General features: G+C 32.7%; 3 protein-coding genes across 6 annotated transcripts; all 3 read right to left on the minus strand.

Moving 5' to 3' along the window:
- Positions 1 to 3,138: 3,138 nt before the first annotated feature.
- On the minus strand, positions 3,139 to 4,109 carry LOC118037960 (ethylene-responsive transcription factor TINY). Its single transcript, XM_035044149.2, has one exon. It carries the CDS (start codon positions 4,033 to 4,035, stop codon positions 3,223 to 3,225), a length of 813 nt encoding a protein of 270 aa, XP_034900040.1. The 5' UTR covers positions 4,036 to 4,109; the 3' UTR covers positions 3,139 to 3,222.
- Positions 4,110 to 13,672: 9,563 nt separating this feature from the next.
- LOC118037961 (aquaporin TIP2-1) lies at positions 13,673 to 15,275 on the minus strand. The gene is made up of 3 exons (XM_035044150.2): positions 15,043 to 15,275; positions 14,483 to 14,733; positions 13,673 to 14,248 (listed from the first exon to the last, which is right to left on the minus strand). The coding sequence occupies exons 1-3, from the start codon at positions 15,167 to 15,169 to the stop codon at positions 13,883 to 13,885; spliced, it is 744 nt and encodes a 247-aa protein (XP_034900041.1). The 5' UTR covers positions 15,170 to 15,275; the 3' UTR covers positions 13,673 to 13,882.
- Positions 15,276 to 18,986: 3,711 nt separating this feature from the next.
- Positions 18,987 to 24,393, minus strand: LOC118037963 (uncharacterized). Of its 4 annotated transcripts, XM_035044156.2 has the most exons (14): positions 24,042 to 24,392; positions 23,799 to 23,949; positions 23,242 to 23,414; positions 22,514 to 22,551; positions 22,339 to 22,418; positions 22,050 to 22,117; positions 21,371 to 21,614; positions 21,302 to 21,340; positions 20,882 to 20,994; positions 20,746 to 20,811; positions 20,403 to 20,493; positions 20,167 to 20,234; positions 19,778 to 19,815; positions 18,987 to 19,401 (listed from the first exon to the last, which is right to left on the minus strand). In XM_035044156.2, exons 2-14 carry the CDS (start codon positions 23,914 to 23,916, stop codon positions 19,206 to 19,208), a joined length of 1,332 nt encoding a protein of 443 aa, XP_034900047.1. In that variant the 5' UTR covers positions 23,917 to 23,949; positions 24,042 to 24,392; the 3' UTR covers positions 18,987 to 19,205. The 4 variants fall into 4 exon arrangements, with proteins under 4 accessions (XP_034900047.1, XP_073264443.1, XP_034900043.1 ...); XM_073408342.1 differs by having other exon boundaries at positions 21,302 to 21,614; positions 24,042 to 24,390; XM_035044152.2 differs by having other exon boundaries at positions 21,302 to 21,614; positions 23,799 to 23,952; positions 24,042 to 24,390.
- Between the last annotated feature and the right edge of the window lie 472 nt (positions 24,394 to 24,865).

Consider the following 24,865-nt stretch of genomic DNA (forward strand, 5'->3'; position numbering starts at 1 on the left):
GAAAATTAAGGATAAAATATGTTTGAACTGTTCCATCATCCCGTTGCAATAAAATTAATGAAATCCAAAGTAATCATGAATAACTGTAAAATATATTAATACCCCCCTCAGTGGCAAAATTTGACTTTCCACATATTAAGAAAGTTTAACTTTACACATCATGTCATATGTTTTAAATTACTTCCCAATTCTACCATTTATTTTGTTAAATATGTATCAGTTTAAAAATGGATTAAAAAAATATAAAGATTAAGTATAAAGTTTCATATTACTGCATTAAGTTATAATTAAATCTTTTCATAATATACTCCATTAAAACGAATTATAAATACACATATATCTTAATTTATTAAAATAAATGTTTGATATTGTAATGACGATAAATTTTTAAATTATTTTTTACTTGAAAATATATTAAAATAATATTTTATTAAAAAAATATTTTTCTCATCAACACTTTAAAATGATTCAAAAATAAAAAATAATTTAAAAGAAAAAAATTCAAATAAAAAAACACGATAATACCACAAATACAAACATACTCTAAGAGAGTGTTTGGGAACGCGATGCAAACCCGTTCCCAAAAAATTCAAAATTTTTTTTTTTGCTAAAATTTAATACGGTTTGTATGTTTTGGATCGTTTTTGATGTGCTGATGTCAAAAAATAATTTTTAAAAAATAAAAAAATATCATTGACATGTATTTTGGTATGAAAAGTTATTTAAAAAGCAACCGTTACCACACTGTCAAGCATACTCTAAATCGATATTCTTATTAGCTGAAGTTGTTCGACTCTATATTGTATATGTTTGGTATTAAGTTGAATTATTTTCTGTTAAAATGTTAATATATTTTTGTTTAAAATTATTAATTTTTAGTGTTTTTAGATATTTTGATGAATTAATATTAAAAATAAAATTTAAAAAATAAAAAAATAAAAAAATATTATTTTATTTTTCAAAAATAAAAAAATATTATTCAACACGTTACGTGTAATATTCAAGAAGAGAAAAGAAAAGCCCTTGCAACGGTCCGTTCTGCTTATGTCACGTCAACAAAGCAACAAACCTTCCAACGGCACTTTCTGCAAGTTGCTCTTGTCATGCCTATAATAAAACACATTTGAATGATTGATGGCGACGACCGTGATTGCGACTTAAATGGGTAAATCAGCCGTCGTCGTGTTTATTTGCTCTGAATAATTAATAACAAAAATGCGTCCACCCTAATATATGATTATTATTATTAAAACTAGGACCTTCGATTTTAATTCATAATATAATGCATCCTTCCCAACAAAAACTCTTAAATCGGCCCTTTTCTTTTTTAACAATCTATTTATTTTATATTTCAAAGATATTTTTTAAAAAAATCAATTTGTTTATATTTTTCTATTTCAAATTAATAATTTTTTTAGTATTTTAAATTAGTTCAATACATTAATATTAAAAATAATTTTTAAAAAATTAAAAAAATATTATTTTTATACATTACCAAATAAAAAATATTTTAAACCATAAATATATTCTCAGTCATCATCTTACATGCCTTTCTTTTCCCATGTATGAATTCAACCAATAAATGATGCCAGTATATTCTCTGATGAGTTCCAAGAACTACTGTGTTGAAGGCACGTGTCGTGTTTCCTATGGTAAAAATAGTACCTGAAGAGAGACCATCATGGCCCACCACCATATTCTTTGTTAGAACGAGTCCACCAATTGAATTAGAAATCTTAATTCCTTTTCTTTTTATTTAGAAATTATTTATATTATATTTTTATTATTTTCAAGCCATGCCATTTTTTGAGCTACTTTTTATGCCGATTCTTGCGGGCAAAGAAAATGTGCTAAGTAATTTTTTTGCTGGCAACTAAGAGTATATTTATTTTTGTATTTTAAAAATATATATTTTTTAAAAATAATATTTTTATTATTATTTGAATGTTACTAATATTAAAAATAAATTTATTTAAAAAAATTATTATTTCACCATGTTTTCAAATAAAAAACACTATAAAAATAATAATAACCCACACACTCTAAGTTAGGGCAAATGTTAGATTTTGTTGCTGAGCAAGGGGGCTAGATGTTCAGTTACAATTTATTGTCATTTTCGTCAATTGTTGAAATAAAAAATATGCGCGTGTAGATTAAGAAAATAAGAAAGCAAACAAGGAAAGTTTCGTTGATAAAATAAATAGGAAATCAAAGATTACAAAAGAGCAACGGTATGCATATAAAGAGGATCTTGGAGACGTTGTATATATCCCGCGTGCCATCAAGATCACCATCGCCTCCACACATCATCACGCTGTCCAGGTCTTGCTGAAAGGTCTCCGACTCCACCACCTCCCCTTCCGGTGGTACTGTGCTGTACTAGCATTGGGCACAGTGATTCTGGGATATAGCCACTGCTTCCTTATCCAGAGCTTGTTAATTTGTCGATGAAGAAGAGAAGGAAGGAGAGTGGGGAAAGAAGAGAGGTTTTTTATTTAGAATTCAGATTAATACCTTTAAAAGATCTCAAACACAGAAATTAATTAACTAAATTTAATTCCCAGAACTCTCCAAAGTATGACAGATTCGATGAGGTTGAAGATCAGAAGATCTTCCCGACAATAAATGAGTGGTCTCTGTAATAAATTTAATTCCTTTATCTTTTCATTGATTAAAAGAGATTAAATAAAGCTATCTGCACACATTAATAAATAAAAGATGGTATTAGCAGGTATGACTTAAGTTACTGGGAGTGTTTTTTTAAATTATTTTTTTATATTAAAATAAATTAAAATGATATTTTTTTCATTTTAAAAGAAATATTTTTAAAATCAATATATTAAAAGAATTTAAAAAATATTTAAAAAATTAATTTTTTTTAAAAAACACTACTCTCTTTCTCTCTCCTAGTTGCTTGCCTCGTAGACAAGATTAATCACATGATTACTCTTTAGTCTATGAAATCTCTCAATAGAATCACAAAATACAGAAGACTTTTATATTTGGAGTAACCAATGAAAACATCTCAAGTCATATTTATTCATATATGCTAGTATTTACAAAAATTCTAACATATATTTGTGTGTGATAGAAAGAGATTAAGCATCTACTCTAGCATATAGTATCGATCATATTACAAGTAGCCAAGCATATTTTTTTCTTCTATAAATTGAAGGAAGAAAAAAGAAAAAACAGGGAGCACACCACCAATTTAATTAGCCATCAATTCAATACAGACCCTGCAAAGTTGCTCGAAATGAAGCTCTCCAGGCCCATTAGCTGATCAGAAAACTCTCCACTCAAGTCTAGCGGTGGATACACCCATCCATGGCCATCGACCGCGTCAAACAACATGAACTCAATTCGTGACTGATCAGGAGAGTCAAAGCTCCCTTCTATATTCGGTAACTCCACGATTTCACTCAAGTACTCCTCCTCGGATTCTGCCACATCTTCAGACACCGTTACCGATGACGACGACAGTGACGAGGATGGTGATGGTGAATTAAACTCGACCATGGCAGCAGCTTTCGCCGCGGCTGACTGAATGTCACGTGGCATTACCGACACTGGGCGCGGTAATGAGTCTGCAAGTTCTGGAAAATTTAAAATGGCAGAGTCGCCTTTAATACTCAACTCTGCCACATCGTGAGCACGCGCTGCCATTTCTGGCGTCGGGAATGTTCCGAGCCAAATACGTGATTTCTTACGAGGTTGGCGGATTTCCGACACCCATTTGCCCCAGGCTCGCCTTCTAACGCCCCTATAAACTGGGTGTTTGCTGCAGTCTCTGACCTTTCTCGAGCTTTGCTGAATTGGGTTTTGTTTATTGAGCTTATTGGTAATGGTGGTGGCCAAAGATGGTGGTGGTGGTGGTGGTGGTGAATTACATGTTGAATTGCTTGAGCTAGTGCTTTCTTCATTCATCTCTGGAACGCTAATCTGTGGAGTGGTTCGAGAACTGAAAGGCAGAGCAGAATAATAAAAGGAGGGGTTTATGTCGAGAGAATTTGTCAAGGCAAGATGTACGCTCATTATAAAGACCCGAACCTAACCTCCCAGTGGCTCACAAGACAAAATTGAGAGATGCCAAAAATAAATTGGAAAAATGGAAATCAGAGAGAGATTTCCCCGCAAGAATGAAAGGTAGAACAATAGGAATGTGGGACCCGGTGAAGAATGTACAGGTAAAGATATCGGAGTTGACCCGTCGGATGGAACGACTTAAGTTTATTCCTGTTAATTTATAAAACTGATGTGAGTTGTAAGATTAAAATAATTTTATTATATAAATTAAATTGAAATAAATAAAAAAATATATATAATTAATTAAATATTGAAGATATTAAATGATAAAAATAAATAAATAAACTCAAATCAATTGAGTTAATTTGTCAAATTTATGATGAATAATAATATTAAAAATAACTTAATTAAAATATTCCGAGCAGAATTTGAGTAAAATTTTCAGAATAGATTGAGATTCATAATAAAATAAAATTTATACATGTTTTATATTTTTTTTAAAATGTAACAAGATATATATTAAAAAAAAAACAAAATTAACAATATTGAATCGTACTTTTGTACCAAAGACACACAATTCGATTAAGTTTTCACCCTTGTCCATTCATTTGTCCACGTCTCCCTTGTTTTGTCCGTTAGGCTAGTTGAATTTTTTTTCCTGTTGTTGTGTGACTTTACTGTTCTATTTTTTTTTCTCTACTTTTTGTGTAGCTATCACAACCTTCCTTACCGCTTCAGTTAGCATTGGGTAAAGTTGCTCGGAGGAGGAAAAAAAGAAAAGAAGCAAGCTTCTTCAATTCTGTAAAAAGTTGAATGCTAACCAAATAAATTCTTATGAAAAAAGTTTTTTGTAATTGTATATTACAGTAAAAATTACTTCCAATTAAAATTGATGAATATTTAGAATAACTTTAAGAATGTTTTGGTCAATTTTTGATGTTCAAATATCAACTTTACTTGTAGGTCCAACATTTTAAATCAGAATGTTAACCATCAATTCTCATAAATTAAAATTTTAGTTATTAAAATATTGGTCACATTCTCATGAATTTAATAAAACGATTATTAAATCCTAAAATGCATATAAATACATATTTTGAATTTTAATATGAAAATATTAATAAAGATATGATTTTTTTTTATAATTTTAGAAGACTTGGTCGTATGTAACACACAAAAATATTTTTTTTGTAATTTTTGTAGACTTCTTGAATTAAAAAAAATCTTAAAACATTTAAAGAAGTCTTGTCAAACACACTCTCAAGCCTACAAATTAAAAAACAAATTCCGAACAAAGCCTAGAGACAAAATTTTTTTGATCTGGCTAGGTCAATTTGGATGGATTGACCCGGTTGGGTTCATCCAACCAAGTCGAATTAGAAACAAACCAACAGAAAAAATAAAAAATGAAATAGATCATACTTTACAAATACATAAAAACTTGAAAATCTTACAATAAAAAAGGATCAAATACATAAAAGAAAAAAAAACAGAATATTCATCGTCATTTCATAAAACACAATTCTTAATCTAGAACAGATCTCAAGCAAGGAGGGCATGATTTTGTTTGCAATCATACATTGAACAAGAATCAGGGGTTTATTTGTTTCAATAATTAATAAATTAACACAATTTTGCAAAAATAAGTTTCGATTCCCTGTATCTTGTTCACTTGGCTTCTTTATAGAATCAACTGCCCCAAATAAGTCGCCTGAATCTCCAGTGTCTGCTAAGTCAGGCATCTGGACATGAGCTGCCTCAGCCTTCACTGAATTACCCACTAAGCTACCAACTGGTTCCCCATTCAAAAGCCTTAGCACTGTCCACCAAAAGCCATAACATCAGCTATAAAATGCAGCCCCTTGAACTCATAAATGAATCTCTATTTTCACACTCTGTTTCTCCAATCATAACAGCGGTAGTAAATGCTTAGCCTCTAATAAACAAAACTTCAGCTAAAATTATGGAGGTGGAGCAGAAATAGTAGAGCCCAATGATGTGTAATCTTACCAGAATGACTGCAAAGTAAAGGATTTGATCCTAACATCACCAGAAATTGCAGCTAACCATGCTGCACAGAGCACAAATGAAAAGGCAAAGCAGAGGACCGAGGCCAGAATCTGAAAACATTTACAAGAGATGAATTACCTTGTTCGCCTTTTCCTAGAGAGAATTTTAGGGAGATTCAGAACATCTCACAACAGAATCTTTATTTTCGCTAAAATAGGAATCTACAATTGAAAAGTGCTCATCATCCTTTTTCCTCATAATTGACTCAAGTAGGCACACAACTTTCATCCAAACCTGAGATACGATATTTCACAGAATTTTTTTTTCAAAAAAAGACATACATTATAAAAAAAAACAAGCGATTCATTAAAAACTATATCAAAAACAAAAATAATACACACTGCAAAACAGATTGTACGCAAGGACATCATGAACTAAAAAGAAATTATAACTAACGCTGTCTTGTGGGAGAAAGTGGCATGGGAGCACTGGTCTTTGCCTAGACATGCTTTTATTCTATGGCTGGCTATTATGGCCAAGCTGACAACTAGAGATAGGCTCTGAATTATTCCACCAGATATTCTGTGTGTGTGTTTTGTAGGCAGGAGGAGGAGACTCGCAACCACTTATTCTTTGCTTGTCATTGGACCTCTCTACTATGGGGGACAATAAAGACTTGGCTAAGAATAACAAGGAGTATGTCCACTCTGAACAGTGACCTTAAGGGATTAACCACAAGGAAACAGGCCTTGAAGCTAGAATGAAAAGAGTATCTCTGGGTATTGTCGTCTATTTGATTTGGGAGGAGAGGAACAAGAGGATCTTTGACAAGTCGGTGGATGTTATTTTCCGCAAATTCCAAGTAATATTCTACATGATTCTTCACTTTCATGAACAAAATCACTCCTCTCTCGATGTAGGATGAATCGTGTCTGTTCTCTGTGGTGTCTGGAGTCTAAGTCTTCTCATCTTGTTGCTGCCTTGGACGGTCCAGAGCTGTGTGCTTGGTCACTGCTGTTACAAGGTTTCCTCTGTTGCTCAAGTTTCTATGAAAGCTTCTGGCGAGTTTTTCCTAGAAAGAGCTCTCAGTCAGCTGATTTGCCTCTCTGATTTATTGGTGATCTGGCGGGATATGTGGTAATGGTACTGGCATGTCCTCTATCTCCAGTGTTTTGCTATCATAACTGGTGGTTCTGCCTTCCTGGTTTTAATTGGCTATCTGCTAATGGAAGTTTATTGCGCTGGTGATCTGTTCTGCTGCATCTTGATCTTTCCTTGTTCACGGGGGCTGCTGCTACATTCTCTGGTGCACAGCTTTGCTAAGTCCCGGCTAGAGAGAGAACCCGTTGTCTTTCTTTCCCTTTGGCCATGGTGTCTGTTGCTGTCTTTCTTTCTTGCTGTTTGGTTTGAAAATATGCTACTTTCATCTTGTCCTGCCTTCCTCTCGGTATTGCCAGCTCTCTTGGGATCCTTGACTCTTACCGGTTTGGATGCCCTCTAGATGCCCTGCAATACTTGTTTGGTTTCTTCAATAACCTTTGCTCACTATGGAATGTTTGGTCTTGCATGGCTAGTCTTTTGCTGGGAGCATGTTCCCTCTGTGTTTATTGAATATCATATATATGATTCTCATTCTCTGCTTCCCTGATACTTGGCCTATGCATGTATAACCTGGCTATATACAGTTTGGTTCTGATTGGAAGTCTGTTCTCTTTTATTTTTCATTACTTTTTGTACATGTATATGAATTTGCTGGTTAACTAGCATGAGTACTTTTGATTTTAATATATAATACAAATTAAGTATAAATCTAAAAAGTGTGGGTTTTTCTATATAAATGTGCCTTGTTTATCCTCACACACATTATTGTAGGTGGATTGGAGAAATTTTTTTTAATTTGGTCATCGAATTTTTTTTTAGCAATTTAGTTCTAATTGAAGATCCATTAATTTTGATTTCTAATGACAGGGTGATATTAAAAGAAGAGGGACTAAAATAAAAAAAATGTCAAACATGGATGACGTGCCATAAGTTTTGAAAAAAATACATTTTGGTCCTAAAACCTATAAAATAATGCAAATTGTACAATTTTGGCACCTCAATATTTTTCAAATTTAGTTTTGATACAAAAGTTTATTTTTGTTATTTTTAAAGTCTCTGGTTAAGAGATGAGAGAGCTGTTGTTAGATTCCGTCGATAGAGAAAGAATCGTTAGACGTCGTTAAATTATGAACTCCCCTTATCTAATATGTCGTTGACACCAATATTAGGTCACCAAAATGAATAATATTTGTGTCAAATTGTTCCATTTTATGTGGGGAGTTCATATTAAGTGTTTTTTACCTTTAAAATTCGTGAAAAAACAAATCTGATCTCGAGTTAATTTTTGGTTTCAGGTTGATTTCGGTTTTTGGGATGATAGTTTGGGTTTTTAGAGGCCATAGACAGTTCTCTAAGGTGTATTATAGGTGTTTTGGATAAAAAAATGAATTGAAAACATGTTTTTGGGTCCAAAAAAACTCAAATCATGATTTTCTGGCCACCACAGCGGCTGAAATCTAGAAAAAATAGGTGATGCATCGTTTGTCTTTTTCCTTCTTAAAACCAAAAAAATAGGGGCCTAGCCGCGCGAGCGCTAATAAAATAAGTCATGCAAGCTGGCCTAGCTTGTTAAGCCCAACAATGCGTGGCCTTTGCTTTTTTCTTATTTTTTTTTAAATTAATGATTTTTTATGGTTTTTCCTCTAATGATTTTTAATTTATATTTATATGAGTACCCCTTCTCTCTTTTATTTTGTTTAGAGAGTCTATTTTAAATGATGATTTTTTTTTTTATGTATTTAAACTTAAAAGATTTCCTGATTCATCTATATATATATATATATATTTTATCTTTTGTATAGATGAATTTTATTTTTGAAAATAAAAAAATTTATTTTAAGATAATATTTATAATATGTGCAGCCTTACATAATGTTTTTTTTATCTTTTATTTTATTTCATCAATTAAATTTGTGTATCTATTTCTATTATCATTTGTTTTAATAAAAAAATATTTTAATAAATAAATTTAGTAAATATAATTATTTTTACTGGTTGATATGTATCAGAGTAGTTAACTACTAATTCCCTGCTTGATAGACACAGTAATTTTCTATAGTCATTTTTTATGGTCAACGGAGCTATAAAGATTCGAGGCTCTTGTAACTCCCATAATCATTCTTTCCTTGCGAATGAGTTGAGCTGTGTGGCTGAATATATATATATATATATATATATATATATATATATATATATATATGGTCTCTAGCAACTTCTCCTCATGAGGCCTCCTCCCTGTATAACTTGAGCTGGAGTCCCCGTAATCTGTTAATTTCTGCATATGTTACTCTGGTGCATCGAGAAGATTATTAGAAACTCCGAAACCACTCTAAGTTTCATTGTTCAACTGAGCTAGTTGATATCTCTTTCAAAGAGTGGTCATTTTCAATAGTCAATGGAGCTATGAAGATTTGGGCTCTTGAAGCTCCGATTATCATTCTCCCCTAGCGGATGACTTCAAGTTAAGCTACTAATTCCCTCCTTGATAGACGCACTACCTTAACAAGGAACGATTTTCTATCTTCAAAAGGCATCTCAAAACTGGTATTCCCGAATCCTTGCATTCGTTTGTGAAGATTTTCAGCAGGAGCAGCTGGCTTATTGTTATTCTGCTCGAAAAAAATAGCAAAGATAGCCTCATGAGCAGAATCCCTCCCAGCCTTCAAACGATCCATCTGACCCTTGTAGTGAAACAACTGACGTGTGTCTTCGCATTTCCCTCCTAAATTCTCCACCAGTCTTTGCCCACAACATATTTTATCAACCTCAAAGCCTGTTGATCAAGTCTAATATTAATATTGCAAAGTTTACCATGAATTTGCCCCAAAAAAAAAAAAAGAAATTTGTGAAACAACCGTTATTATGAAAAAGACATAGGAACTAGAAGGCCATTTCAAAATTGACTTGAAAAGATAACTTTTATCCTAATAATTTACAAAATACCCATTTCCCATCCCTATGATTTGCTTACAATTCACTTTTAGATTAAAACTTTATTTCTCTTATTTTTTTAGTTTTTTATTTGAGGTATAAAAGAGAGTTAATGAATTCTGGTGGTAGAGAGAGACAATAATTATGACCACCAACAGCATTAATCTTTGTGTCAACGAGTTTCATTTGATGAGAAAAGCTCTAGTAAAATGTTTTTTCACCTTCAAATTGCCTAAAAAAAAGTAGTTTTGACCTTAAAAAATTATGGATTTCAGGTTAATTTGTTTTGTTGACTATTTATTAGGTTATTTGAAGGTATAAATAGATTTATTTGGATCTCGTGTTGTTTATAGGTTGGATCAAGAAATAATTGAAATGGATTTTTTGGGTGTAAAACATCCCAACTCAACTTTTGAATGATTTTTAGTTGTTAGAATCTAGGTAGTGCAAATGACATGTCGCCTGCTTTTGTTTTTTTTTTTTTTTCAAAAAATTCAAGGGTCTTCCACCCCATTAAAAAAAATAATAATAAAGTAGATCCAGGGGTGTGGCTACTCCAAGCCCACATGCTTATTATAAATCATCTTCTCATAATAGCCTTTATCTCTACCTAAGTCTTAACAGGCCTCTCATAAATTTTTTTACGACTTAACACAGGATGATCCTACAACATAATAGCACAGTCTGTGAACTCAATTACAACAAGCTTAACTTTCTTACCCTCCAAATAGTTATAATAATCAAATATATACTCCATCTTCTTCGCTTACTTTAAATACACCTTAGGATTTTTTTTCCCTTGAAATATAGGGATTCTTCTCTTACTTCTACCCAAACTGCTATCTACCCCATCACGATATCCAAAATTACATGAACCATATCCTTGGTTGAACTGTCCATATCTCATAACTCACCTATACTTACGGTTTCTAGGATGCCCAAATTGATCTTCATAGCTTAAAGGTGCACTATTATAATTCTTATCACCCACCTCATTAAAATCATTATCAACAATGGGACTAGCATAACTTTCACGTCTCCTAACATTATTTCCACCTAAATCAGCCTTATTTTGTAAGCTATCAATTCCTACATCATGTTCCTTTCTCTCTATCCTATCCTTTAAATTTCTTATTACCATGTTCACCATTTCTATTTATTGTGCTAAGGTTTGAGTTTGAAAAGCTTGATTTTCAATTGGTGGTGTAGTCTTAATGCTGTTTGAAATCTTTAAATTTGTAAAATAAATTAGTGATAAAAACTTATTTTATCACTCACTCCCTCACGTGTTTACATTCATCTCATGTTTCACTCAATCATGCTTTTCACTTTAAAATTCAACACAATAAAATAGAACATCTTAGTAGGATAATACAAATATGTGTAATGACTTAAGAAGCAAGAAATACATGAAAACAAACAAAAACAAAACTATGATTACGATTTCAAAAGTAGCAAGCAAATTTGTATGAAATATGAGCGTTTTTTAAGACGCGAAATAAATCAGATGCAAAACTAATGAAAATAACTATATTAACACTCAAATATCCCAAATATAAATTTAATTTACTATTAATTTAATTTCAATAGTAGCAAAACATGTTTTATAAGTTGTTGTAAGTTAGACCCGTTTACGCAATCTAATACCCAAATTTAATACACAATCCAAACAAGTCCAAATGACCCCAAGTTTAATTTTTGATGTTATTGTACCTAAAAACCCAAGAATATCAATTTGGAAGTGATTCCAACATGGTTCTACTCAATCTTCTTTGTATTAGTTTTTTAATTTGGAAGTGATTCCAACATGGTTCTACTCAATCTTCTTTGTATTAGTGTTTTCGTAACTAAACTAGATCTTTAGTGTTTTAATTTGGAAGTGATTCCAACATGGTTCTACTCAATCTTCTTTGTATTAGTGTTTTCGTAACTAAACTAGATCTTCAGCTTTTTAATGTCTTTCTTCTTCTTTTTTTTTTTTTGAATTTAGTGTTATTGATATGTATGGACAATAATAAAAAAAAGCAAGAACCCTTTTTTAAAAGCAAATGCCACAACCAAGAGAATGAGTATAAGATTGAAATCAACGAGAGATACATAATATAAAAAACAAAATTTTCAGAAAGTGAAAACTTGATTTTAGAGCATAGTTCTAATACCAAATGATATAAACCCTATGCATATAAAAATCTAAAAGCCCGATAACAAACCTGAAAAAGTTACAAATCAAGTTTGTGAGAAGTAAACCTTAACTTGGAGATAATCGTGTCCCTCAAAACCAAAGGTATTAAAAATCAAACTTGGACCTATTGATTATAAAGAATCATGAATCTGAATTATATGAAGATGCCACCTTTATAAATCAAATTTATTTTTTTATCCCAATAAATAGAAAATTATTGCATCATGCAAACAAACAAGTTTATTCAAAACATCATGACTACTGAATTTTATAGCAAAAATAAAAAAAACAAGCAATATATAGTCCTCCTAAATGGCCATAATGGAATTTTATTGAGTTACAAACTAGCATAAACCTAATGCCTAAAATATTTATTTTGGGCCAAAACAAACCCAAACTAAAACACAAGCCCTATTTTGAATGTAAATATCCAAATAATATAATAAAACAAAAAAACATAAAACCTTAAAATAACTCATATGTATACAAAGAAATAATTTAATCTAAAAGTAATATGTCTTTAAATACTTCAACTCTCATTTTCTTATGCAACTAGGATAAATAAGAAATCATTGTACGACAAGGATTTTGAAACATTAAAAAACCCTACCACGTTTGTAAACTATTTGTTGTCATTATACATCCTTATAAAACTAAGAAACTTCAAAAAATAAGTTGTAAATATCCTTGCATTATGAGGAAAAGAATCCTCTTCATATAGGAAATTCCTAAGTCAAAAGACAATAGATAACAAATTTTATATTATATCTTCTAACTTGTATTGCAAGACCGTACCAAATTTTAATTGACATAATAACTCAATATAGAAAAATATATCTGGAAACTCTTGTGAAATTTTTAGTTTGATCCCACAACCGCATTGAGAGTTTATGCAAAATCATGAAACTAAATAATAGGCATGATTACATTAAAATCTGAATTTCTTATTCAACCTTTTCTTGGATCTTGTCATGGTGAGAAGTGAGAAAAAAGTAGTAATCAACCCATAAATCTTGTTTTCAGTCCTATAAAACTAGAAAAAAAAAAAGGAGGCAAGAAAAAAAAAGCACAAATTTGCTTTTGTTTACATGCATGTAAAACCAACATTATATTCACTGCTGCAACATGTTTACATTTCTGAAAAATTATGACGAGTGTCTCTTGCTTATGGACTTGGGCGTTTTGAAGTTTGTGTCATAAAATTTGCATATGAGAATTTGATTCTCATAATAGTAGTAGAAACAATAAGAGCATTGTAAGAGTGCTTAATACATCATAAAATCAGGGGAGGACACAATTTCAACATTGGGGGTACATCCATGACTAATATGCATCGATTTACCAGGAATTAATTAGATATAGTTAATAAAGATGCACAAAAAGAAAGACAGAAAGAAAGAGAAGGAAAGGAAACAGCCATAATAAGACATGAAAAAGAAGTATCTACACACTCCCTTCATTCTCATAAAGCAAATGGTTCTTGACAACATGACGATAGACTTGATGAATTGTTTTTTTTCTAAAAAAAAAGACAACGAAAAGGAAGAATAGCATAATCTGCTTCCCTTTCTTTCTTACAAAGATAAATGCGGCACAGTGAAGCTCAAGTTGACTAATTTATTTTAGACTGACCTAGAACTCGTAGGACGAAGGACTATGATTAGTGATGTATAAGTTTCCATAGATAAGTCCAGCTAACCCTCCACCAATAAGAGGCCCAACCCAGTAGATCCAGTTGTCATGGAAGTCACCACTAGCCACAGCTGGCCCAAAGGAGCGGGCTGGGTTCATGGACCCACCAGAAAATGGGCCTGCAGCCAAGATGTTGGCACCAACAATGAAACCGATGGCAATGGGGGCAATGGTGCCGAGGGATCCCTTCTTGGGGTCAGCAGCGGTTGCGTAGACAGTGTAAACCAGGGCAAACGTGATGATGATCTCCATGACGACTCCTTCAATGGCTCCCACTCCAGCTGCAACACTGTGGATGGGGACTGCCTGTGAAACCAAGTAATTATAGAAAGTCAAGTTTCAGGGACAAGTTAATAAATTCAAGTATTTGTACATGGATAATGGGAACAGATAAATAAATCACATCTCTCTTGAAAACTGCACGAGGATTGTGATAATTAAGAGGTCAAGTGTAAAAAATGCATGGAAGATTTTGCATATAGTATAATTAGGAGGTCTCAGCAGAGTGATTCAGTTAATAATAAGATATAACATTATTACCAAGCCTCCGGTGACAACTTTGAGAAGGTAGCATGCAACGATGGAGCCAAGGAGTTGGGCAATCCAGTAGAAGATGCCGGTGAGGATGGTCATTTGACCACCAAGAGCCAAGCCAAGAGTGACAGCAGGGTTGACATGGCCACCGGAGATGTTGGCAGCAACAGCAACTGCAACAAAGAGAGCAAATCCATGGCAAACAGCAATGGCTACTAGCCCGGCTGGATCAAGAGCTGCATCACCTGTCAGCTTATCTGCAACAGTGAGATCCTCGTAGTTAGTTTACTTACAATCACAGGCAGCACTGCACCATCGTTCTTTGCATGGCTGTTGTTACTGCTAGCACCATGTTTAATTAGGAGGATGTTCTTCATCCTCGAGTAACAATGAGCTACAACGACTCTAGTTAATTACAACATCATGTAATTAAGTTACGATCAGTTCCCTTTAACTATGATCATAATTAAAAAGGAAAAAAAGATTGTCGTGGTTTGCAAGCCATGTATATTATCTTCGCCAGTCTATATACTACGAAAGCAGGGTGTGGAAAAGAGAATACTAACTGTAAGCCATGGCTGAGCCAACACCAGCAAAAACGAAGAGCAAAGTTGAGATAAATTCAGCAAGATAGGCTTTGAGAGAGCCTAAACTGAAAGAATCATCAAAGCGACCAAACGCTATTCCAGCCATCTTTGAAAGAATTAACAGGCTATAGCTGAAGGGGAACTCCAGGAAATGGGAGGAGAATTGTATTTAAATATATGAACGGAGTCATGAGTTGCATAATTCCTTTTCTTTTTCTTTTTCTTTTTCTTTTTTGAGGATGAAGAAGGGAAGGTGCTGTGTACAGTGGCTCCATCCATATCCAATAAGGTCTTTTCACGGTGCTGTCGTATTAGATATGTCTGGATGCACATCAATGATTCTTCCATGTGACCAGCCTTCATGTTACAGAGGAGAGTGGGCCATGGGTGAGAGAAACTGCGATTAAAGATGGAGGTGATAAGGGTTTCACTACCATAGGGCCACAAAGTGCACCGACCATGCCCTCCCCCACCCCACCAAAAAAAAAAAAAAGAAAAAAAAAAAGGCTAGATGTTGGGGGATTATTTTGGAAAATAAGTGGATAACATTGGTGGTTTTTTTTTTAATTATTATATAAATGAGGAGCTTGGCAAAACATAAAAGAATTGTCTTTAGATTTGATTTGTCTATGGAATTCTTTAATTATATAATAATAAAATTAAATATTTATAGAAAAGAAAATATATATATTTTTCATCAAAATTATTTTTTAAATTCATGTAATTTTCTTGATAACAAAATAATTATTTTCATTAGAAATATAGTCGATTAGAAATAAAAAAGAGAAGATTTATATTCTTAATCAAAACCATAATATTCTTTTTCATGAACTTGTTTTTTTTATTATTATTTTGATGAAAAACATGCATTTTTTAGAAACATTTCCGATATTTTGTATGTAATTAAGGGAAAAGAACAATAAACCTAAGAAAATTATGCAAATTATTTATAATAAAAAAAATTTAAATCTATTTTCATTGAATATTCATAATCACATTTTAAAAATATTTTGCATATCAAGTTTATATATAGCAATTAACAAATTGATTGCTACTATTATATAAAAAAAAGCCTTATTTGAAATTGATGGAAAAATCAAATGATATTTAATTGAATAATATCTTAGATATAATTTTAATTATTCTATTTATAGTGAATTTTATTTAGAATTCATGAAAAAAAATAAAAAAAAATAAAAAGCAATATATATAAAAAAAAAATTAGGCATACAAGATGGATGAGTGAGCTATCACATGTGGTGCAAAGATGCCAAGATACATATAGAAAGCTAGGTCTGCTTGCCTTATTTTATTAAAAAAAGGTGGATGAAGCAACATTCGCTTTATTTTTTTTTTATTTTTAAATAAAATAGACAATGCATCATCAAATAATTAAGATTTTGATAGCTAGGAGTGATCAACAAGTTAAGGTTAAAGTTTCTAGAACTCAAAATCCATTTTCAAAGCTTTTTTTTTTAAACCTTAAAACACTTAAAATCACCTTATTAAACCTACTTTCAACTTCCAAACATCTATTAAATAGTCAAAAACTATAAAATTAAATCGGGAAAAAAAAATTTAGCCTTAATAAATTTTTGAACAAGACAAAATTAAAAAATATCTTAACAACATGTTTATCGATAAGATGTTCCTATATACTATAATTGGTTTTTTTATAGTTAGAATATAATTGACCGCCTTTCTCTCTTCTATTTTTTAAAACAAAGCAATTGAATATATATATATATATATATATCACAACTATAATGTAGCGCGCAAACCAAAGTGTTAGGCTTATAACAATATAAATAGAATTACAAAAAAAAAAACATTAAGTGACCGCAAAAAAAAAAATTGTTTAAGAACAAATAAAAAAAGAGCAGGCTTAGGCGCCCCGTAGCGATTCACTATGTGCCTGTATTTAGGTCCAAAGTGAAATGAACAGGTTTTTCCTTTATTAATTCTATTGAACTAGTATATTGGTCCTTTTTTGCCATGGATTGGATCAGTATTTTTAAAATGTAAAAGAAAATATTAAGAGCATTGAGAATTTGTTAATAGTATTATTAAATATGACCAAATAAGTTAAGTTTGAAATCTTTAGACTCAATTCTTTGTTTAACTCAAGTTTTTAATTAAATCGTGTGAGAACTAGATCAATTTAAATTGATCGATTTTATAGGTCCAAATACAATCTTTGATAATTAATAAAAACATGACTTAGCTTTTTAAAAAAACTTCAAGATGATAATTTTTTAAAAAAATATTAAGATAATTATCGATCTCGCCCCTCTACGACCTAGCTATGTCATGAACTCTATTGAATTTATTAACTTTTTTTAAACCGGGTCAACTTGGATTACTTTAACAAACCTTGTACACCATGATAACCTCATATAAAGACAAATAAATAAATAAAAATTACCGAAGTTAAATTTTCAACAATTTCAATTTTAAAAGATGAAATATACTTTAAAAAAAATCATAAAAAAATTCAAAAAAAAAAAAGAAAGAAAGCAAAACATAATGAATTAGTATTGTAATTCACAATACAATGAGTATTGGGTGAAATAATGGTTTCCCCACATCCTTTAATCTTTGTTGCTTCATAAAGTTTAATAATATAGTTTTTCTTTACAACTTATTTTTTTAATAATATATAAAAAAAAAATAGACTATAAAAAAATTAAGTTCAATTAAAATAAAACACACCGCATTCATAAATTAGAACAACTTGAATTATCTCGTTAAATTTACAAATCACACTAACCTTATAAAAAGATAAAATAAAAAAAAAAATTATAAAATTAAATTATTAACTATCTCAATATTAAAAAAAATTAAATTGATAAAAATAATTTAAAAAAAAATTATAACAAAGAAAATTATATGTGAAAAAAACACATACAATGTAAATAAAATCCAGAGTGTTCTCTTTTAGAAAAACTATACTGGTTCCCCCACAATCATTTAACTTTTCTTATAATTGTAGCTGGCAAAAGGACATGCGTAGGAAGGAATCTCTAAGACTTTCTGAAAAAGAAAAATGGAGTTTTGTTTGGCTTCTCATTACTATCTTTTATTTTTTTTGACATGTAATTACTTTTCCAGTTCTGCCCTTTTCACCTCTTGGAAAAAGTGGCTTCGGATATCCACCACGTGATTCTTGTGTCCCAGAGAGTATGGAATTGTGGTTGTGAATTGGCGAGGTGTCCATCGACGCCGACCACCATTCTTCATCTCTGAATTTGGCGGTGCACCAAATCAAAATGGATCGCAGGTCTAAATCATTAAAGTACGTTAATCATAGGAAACATCGCAGCATCACATGCTCTGTCTCAAATTATCAATTACTAGAGGCAATTGCCCATGAATATTGAAAATGTTTTGGTGGATAATCTGTCTCTAAAACAGAGGGTTCTGCAGATTGATGTAGCTTAAACAGATAGCACTTCAGTCCACTCTTGCACGGAAATGGAACGATTTTGTTAGATTGGAAATGAAAAGTCTTTTCTCCTCCATGATCATGATCTTTCACTTGTTCATTTTACTCTTTAGAACAAAGCTCGTTCTGAGATTTCAAGGAACACACGTCCTCAAAATGACAATTTATGCCAACGAGATGTAACTACTTTCTAAGCCTCAACAAGTCTTGAATTCAGACCTCCACTTTGTCAAGGAAAAGAAGAAACAGAAACACAACATCTTCAACATTACTGATCCTCGTACAATGTTAAGCTGCATAATGTTATATGATCACAGGATGCCATCCACGTTCTGCTAAGAACAATGTCGTTATGCATATCCTACAGATTAGATGGGGCCAAGGAAAACAAAATATTAATCGTGGAAGCGGTTGACATATAATAGTTTAACCAAGTTCTCCAAGTTGCCGGATCATACCATGAAAGGGACGGAGAAAATCTTGAAAGTGTGTGCTGCATTACCCAGCGTGGAACAATAATTAATGATTAAATCCACACGTATATTGAGGTGGTAAGTTATGTTGAAATACTTACTCCTGCTGTAGTTCTAAAAGCTGAGATCTTTAAAATACTATAAAAGCAACCCAAATTTGTGAAGATTTTCAGCAGTTACTACTTTTAACTATTCCCTCCCAAAAGGTAGTTTAGTTGTGCGCGTCAATCAGTCTGCATTTTGCAAGCTTCTTTCCCTGGAAAAGGTATCGAAGCACAGCAATGGTAATATCCGTTCTCATCGTACACAAAGCGCTGTGAAAGATGAGCTTCGGGGATAACATACTCCCCCCAATCCTCTGATCCGAACTGCTTGAATACGCCCCTTGCATCAAAGGAATCATTCTTGCTTTGTCTCTTCCTGAGATTTTCAGTTCATCAGAGATTATAAATACCAAACAGATGAACAAAAGCCAGATACAAACTAGATAGCAAGGAGGCCAAGAAAAAAGGGTAAATCATTAATAGGTCCATGGGATTTTACTAAAGATTTAGACTTCAGCTCCCAACCTTTTAAAATCTATTCTTTGATCCCAAAGAAGTAAAAAGAATCGGCAGAACAGAATATGGGGGGGGGGTGTTTTACTGCATCATAAAAATGAACTAAAGAACAAATTTTGAAGTTTCAACACTTAGAAACCAAGTCTAATGATGAACACAGATAGCACACGGACTGGTAAAAAGTAATTTTACCCAAAAGAAAATGCAAAACGAGCAAAAAGAAATAAAATCAGTACCCTTTCCTGTTCCTGGCGTTCATCACTGTGGCATGCAACTGCATTTTAAGGAGACAACATAAATTGATATTAGTAGTTCCAAAACCAAACCTATATGAAATAACGGGAACATAGACTGAAGCAACTACGCAACCCCATTATGCATCAGGTCCAGTATGTTCAGGTCTAAGAGTGACCAGGCCTATTGTTGGACAATATTTAACCGAACACCTAGGAGCTAAGCAAGCATGCCATGATTGCTGCTTGAAAAAATACACCATTATGCTCTACTTGAAAGGTTAGAAAGCACTATAGATAGCCAAAGCACATGGTAGAAACATTTTTATTCCTCCGAATTTAACGTTGACATATAAACATGACCATATGAGGCCAAAAGTTAAGTAACATACCTTTAACTTATGCTTAGCATCTTTCTCTAGAACAAGTCCAGCCTCAACAAATGCATCAATGATGACTTCTAAGAAAGCTAAGGAAATTCAAAAGACTCCTCCATCAAGTGGAAGAAACACCTTAAAATCTAATGGAACTAAGAATCATTTTTTTTTTCTCTTTCCTGTTTTCTTTTTGCAGGTGCCGCAAACAGTGAAGTGGCACCAGATTATTGATACTTAGATAATTAGGATACGACATGCTCGTAAAAGTCGGTCTTCACTCCCGATTTCTTCAACAGGAGCATATAGAACACGAGCTCTGGACAAAGACCCTCTCATGGTATCCTACCAAGGGATAAGAGTATAAATTTTAGTAGGTAATAGCTGGCTTAAGGACATAACAGAAGGACATGAAGACAGCAATCCACCCATCACACTGATGTTAAATAAGCCATCTTTTTTCAGAAGACAACCCACTAGAACTTCAAAGCATCTTACACTTATTTACCAAGGATAGAGCTTGAGATTCGAAAGGCCAATGTATCCTACTGAGGATCCAAAAACAAGAAGAATCAATTCCAGTCATATTCTACTTACCAGCCCTTTAAGCCTGATGGAGACCAGTCGATTGTCCAAGGCATCAATCACTTTTGATGAGATACTCTAAACACACGTGCAGTGATTTATTAGAACCACCATTAGATAATACCAACCTTATTTAACACAAACATACCTTTAGAACATCTGAAGCTGCATTGACTCGCTCCTTGTTCCACAACTTCAACATGAGCACAGTCAAGTGAAATGTTGCAGGTTTAATGAATATGGTTTTGTCTATTCCAAAGTCTGTCAAGTAATGCATAAATCAATAAGATTTCATCTAAGTAGATGAGAGAAGGGAAAAAAGTGATTGCCAAAAGAAATAGAAGCATATTAGTTTAGGTAAAATTGGCTAACAGTAAAGTAAGCATTTTATTTTCATCTTTTTGTGTGACTAAGAATAAACAAATTGGAAGCAAGACTTTGAACACGGGAAAATGGATTATCAGCAATTTTATTGGGCCCAAAGTTTAAAAAGTGGGTATAGAACTATATGCTATTATAGGGGACACCAGGATAATCTCTTAATTAAATTGATGAACTTAAAACCTACCAGAAGCATTAGGCAACCTTGGTGGTTTAGGAGGATAACTAACAAAAGGTATGCTAGTTGAATCCACTTTAACATGATTGTCATCTTCAGCTTTAAGTTCAACAGCTACATCATCTCCTTCAATTAGTTCTTGACCCTTATTTTTGATGTCTGAAGTCTCTTCATTATAATCACTTTCCACATTTGCATCTACAGAAACATAATTAATTCCCAGTATGGAGTTCTGAAAATCAACTAGCTTATCAACCAACTCAGGGTATATTCCCAATGGAAGCGATACAAAGTGAGAGTAGTCAAGATTTGTTTTAATTGCCTGTGATTTTACCCACAAAAAGAAGAAAATATTAGTAATCCGTCAAGCATGTATGTTAAAAATAAAATAAAAAAATGAAGCACTCCAAAAAATACCATATGCTTTTTGTGCGAGATTTTTAGATGGAAACAAGGAGAGAAAAAAAAAAGATGTGTGTCGCCTGCATCCAATGACAATGACAGATGACAAAACTTGACATTAACTAGTGAAGCACACCTTTTACAACCCACATACTTTTCCCTCCTCAACAATAAACATGGCATTTATTAGACTACTATATCGATTGGATTTGTTCACTACAGCACATTCATGTCAGTCATGGACTCCTAGAGTAATTAAAAGAAAAGTTAACCATCAAACTAGGTCTCAAATGTGTCAAATGATAATGGAAAGGAACAAGCGAATTTTTCGAACCCACAATGACTTGTAACTGACCTCATCAATAATAGCTTGTATCTTTTCTGAAGCTATTGTCACACAATCAGTTGAAATGCCTTCAATGACTGCAGAGGAAAACATGTCAAGTAGTGAACAATCACAGCCAAAGTTGTGGTCACCACGTTCAAATGTATTGATCAAATTGTCAAATTCAAGCATTAACATATTAGGACAGGTCATGATACCATCTTGGAAGACATGGTAACACCCCTGAAGTTTCAAAGTGACAAACTGGCTGTAGCATTTGCTTACAAGCAAGAAATTACTTTCAATCAGGAAAGCTTACCAATTGATTCTTCATTCTTTGATGATGGAAAAACAATCTTAACAGCCATCTCCTCTTCAATCCTTTTTTGAGCAGATCCTCTGAGTAGGGAGCTTGTAAGTACAGGTGAATATGGATGTAACTTATGCTCAAATAAAAGATAGAAGAAAAAAAAAGGTTAAGCTGAAATTCATACACTTTTCCTTTAATGAAATGAATCAGAGAAGCATCCACCTTCAAAGCAAAACACAGAAATGACATAGAAAAAATTAAAAACATGAGAGAAAACAACAAGATAGCAATATTTACTGGATGATTAAGGAGTTCACAGGTAGATAGTACTTAATGACATAATTCACAATGGGCTTCACAAGGTCTAAGCGTCATATCTTTACCGTATTTAGGTTTCATTTTAAAGTTTGCTGCAGTTGGAAATGATAGAGATGGTTACTACAATCTTCAAATGGGTAACAAAGTATTCCAGCTATGACGCAAAATCTTGGAAAGCCAGAGTCTAGCAACATATATCAAGGAATTTGAGAATTAGAAGAGAAATGGACCATGTACAATGCAGTAATATCAAGGTGAGTAATAGAATAAGAATAACACATAGATCAAAGTTGAGAGAAGCCATTAAAGAACTACTGTGAAGACTACAGGAGGGTTAGGGAAGAAATCTATACTTAATCCTAACATTGCATCATCAGATATTCTATGCAAGACTCAGGATACTTTTTCTAACAGCACATTCTGCGCGGCAGTTTCTTAAGAAAGCAAGACATGCACTAAAAAAAAGAAAACTAATGAGTGAGAACTAAGGCAACGGTTATTCATGTGAAAATACAAGCAGAGGAAAAGTCCCACTTCAAAATGAGAGAGCATACCGTGTGTAAACTATTTAAACTTGAACGAGTAAAAAGCTACCTGAAGCGAATGTGAATGCTTCTCAGCAGAAAGCATAGGCTCAACACAATCATCCAGTACACAAGAGCTGATGGTTGAGTCAGAATTATCAGCCACCACTTGAGCAACCTTTATCACTTCTTGAACATGATGTCCATCTTCTGACTCATTTGCAACATCTTTGACCAGGGATTCTGCAGATTTACATTAAATAATTCGTAAGGAACACCATAGTGCAGATCGTTTAAGACAAACAATTAGTAACGCCAAGCATGTACTCTAACAAACACAACGTTTTGAAACAGACTGCTTTGTTGACAAAGGCCAATCCATGGTCACCTATCAGCTGAGAAGCAATAAGGTCCATTTAGTAGTAAAAAAGTTATCAGCTTTATGGTTTATTGTTGTAGCAAGAATTATATATCAATAAGAAGAAGAAAAGAGAGAGTTTAATGGCATGCAGCATTGAAATTGCTCATAATACTTGAAAACAAAATGGTTAGTCTTGTAATTAAATAATGAAGAAGAATGGTTTCGGAAGGCTTGAAAAGTGTATTAAAGAGGAAAGAAAAACAAACCTCCAATATTAGAAGAAGAAGAAGAAGAAGAGACAGAGACGGGTCTCCATTGAAATTGACAAACACCAGCTGCTTTGTGCTGCTGCTTCTTCTTCTTGTAATTTTTGTTCTTATCCATCACAGAATTATCCTTGCCAACCCCACTGATCCTCTTCTTGTTATTAATTAACAACACACAACTTAAAATTACTATTGTTGTCATATAAACATTAGAAGCAGAACAACAAAAGACAAACAACAAACCTCAAAGTAAGTAAGTGACTTCGATTTCAGATATGATGTCAGAGCACAGTCAACTCTGCTTCCCAGGTAACAAATTCAAATCGACACCACCCGCTGCAGCTGCTAGCAATCACTCGTCGCTATCTTCTTTGTTCTTGTTTTGCACAGGTCGTTCCTCTCCTTTTCTTTTATGTTACCATAGATTCGTCAATAACCCAATCCAAGCCCGTGTTGTTAAACTTTTCCAAAGTTTACCCACCCTAGTTCCATCATTAACCTTAATCACCACATGGTCTCCTTTCTCCTTTTCCTTTTCAGACCACTCATCTTACATTCATTTTAGAAACACGCCCCTTGATTTCATTAGTCAAGTAAACTGACTTCATTTTTTATTGTTGTCTTCACTAAACAAATGTATACACACGCAACCTTTTATTCACTATACAAATCCACATTTTATCTTGTTGTCAACATTTTTATACATTGTATTAAATGCGTACCAAAAGAGTTCATACATAATATACGTAAGGACCCATGCACAAAACTACCCATTGAAAAGGATACGATAACAAAACTCAAGACACACTTTAAGTTTGCACCCTCACTTCACTTTGTTTGGAAACCTGCTACCCAAGCTGTCTTTCTTTCTCATTTAAAATAATTTATTAATTATTGATGAGTATAACTCAATGAATAATTAAATTAATAAGCATGAGAAACTTCAAAGAGCTTTCACCATTTAAGCCCAACAACATATTCACATCAAATAGCACAATGTATGACAGTTCAATTTTTATATCTTTAATTTATTCGTATGCTACATTAAAGGCAATATAAGTAGCATT

This window comes from Populus alba, chromosome 3 (assembly GCF_005239225.2).
Source record: "Populus alba chromosome 3, ASM523922v2, whole genome shotgun sequence".
In the NCBI taxonomy this organism is placed as follows: domain Eukaryota; kingdom Viridiplantae; phylum Streptophyta; class Magnoliopsida; order Malpighiales; family Salicaceae; genus Populus; species Populus alba.

Excerpts from the sequence above, each read along its gene's own strand:
- LOC118037960 (XM_035044149.2), bottom strand. The coding sequence starts at position 4,035 with ATGAGCGTACATCTTGCCTTGACAAATTCTCTCGACATAAACCCCTCC.
- LOC118037961 (XM_035044150.2), bottom strand. The coding sequence starts at position 15,169 with ATGGCTGGAATAGCGTTTGGTCGCTTTGATGATTCTTTCAGTTTAGGC. Across the intron at positions 14,734-15,042 it reads TGGCTCAGCCATGGCTTACA|ATAAGCTGACAGGTGATGCA; the intron begins GTTAGTATTCTC and ends TCACTGTTGCAG. Across the intron at positions 14,249-14,482 it reads AAGTTGTCACCGGAGGCTTG|GCAGTCCCCATCCACAGTGT; the intron begins GTAATAATGTTA and ends TTGGTTTCACAG.
- LOC118037963 (XM_073408342.1), bottom strand. The coding sequence starts at position 23,916 with ATGGATAAGAACAAAAATTACAAGAAGAAGAAGCAGCAGCACAAAGCA. Across the intron at positions 22,118-22,338 it reads AAAGAATGAAGAATCAATTG|TCATTGAAGGCATTTCAACT; the intron begins GTAAGCTTTCCT and ends TTTCCTCTGCAG. Across the intron at positions 20,995-21,301 it reads AAGGTTGCCTAATGCTTCTG|ACTTTGGAATAGACAAAACC; the intron begins GTAGGTTTTAAG and ends ATTACTTGACAG.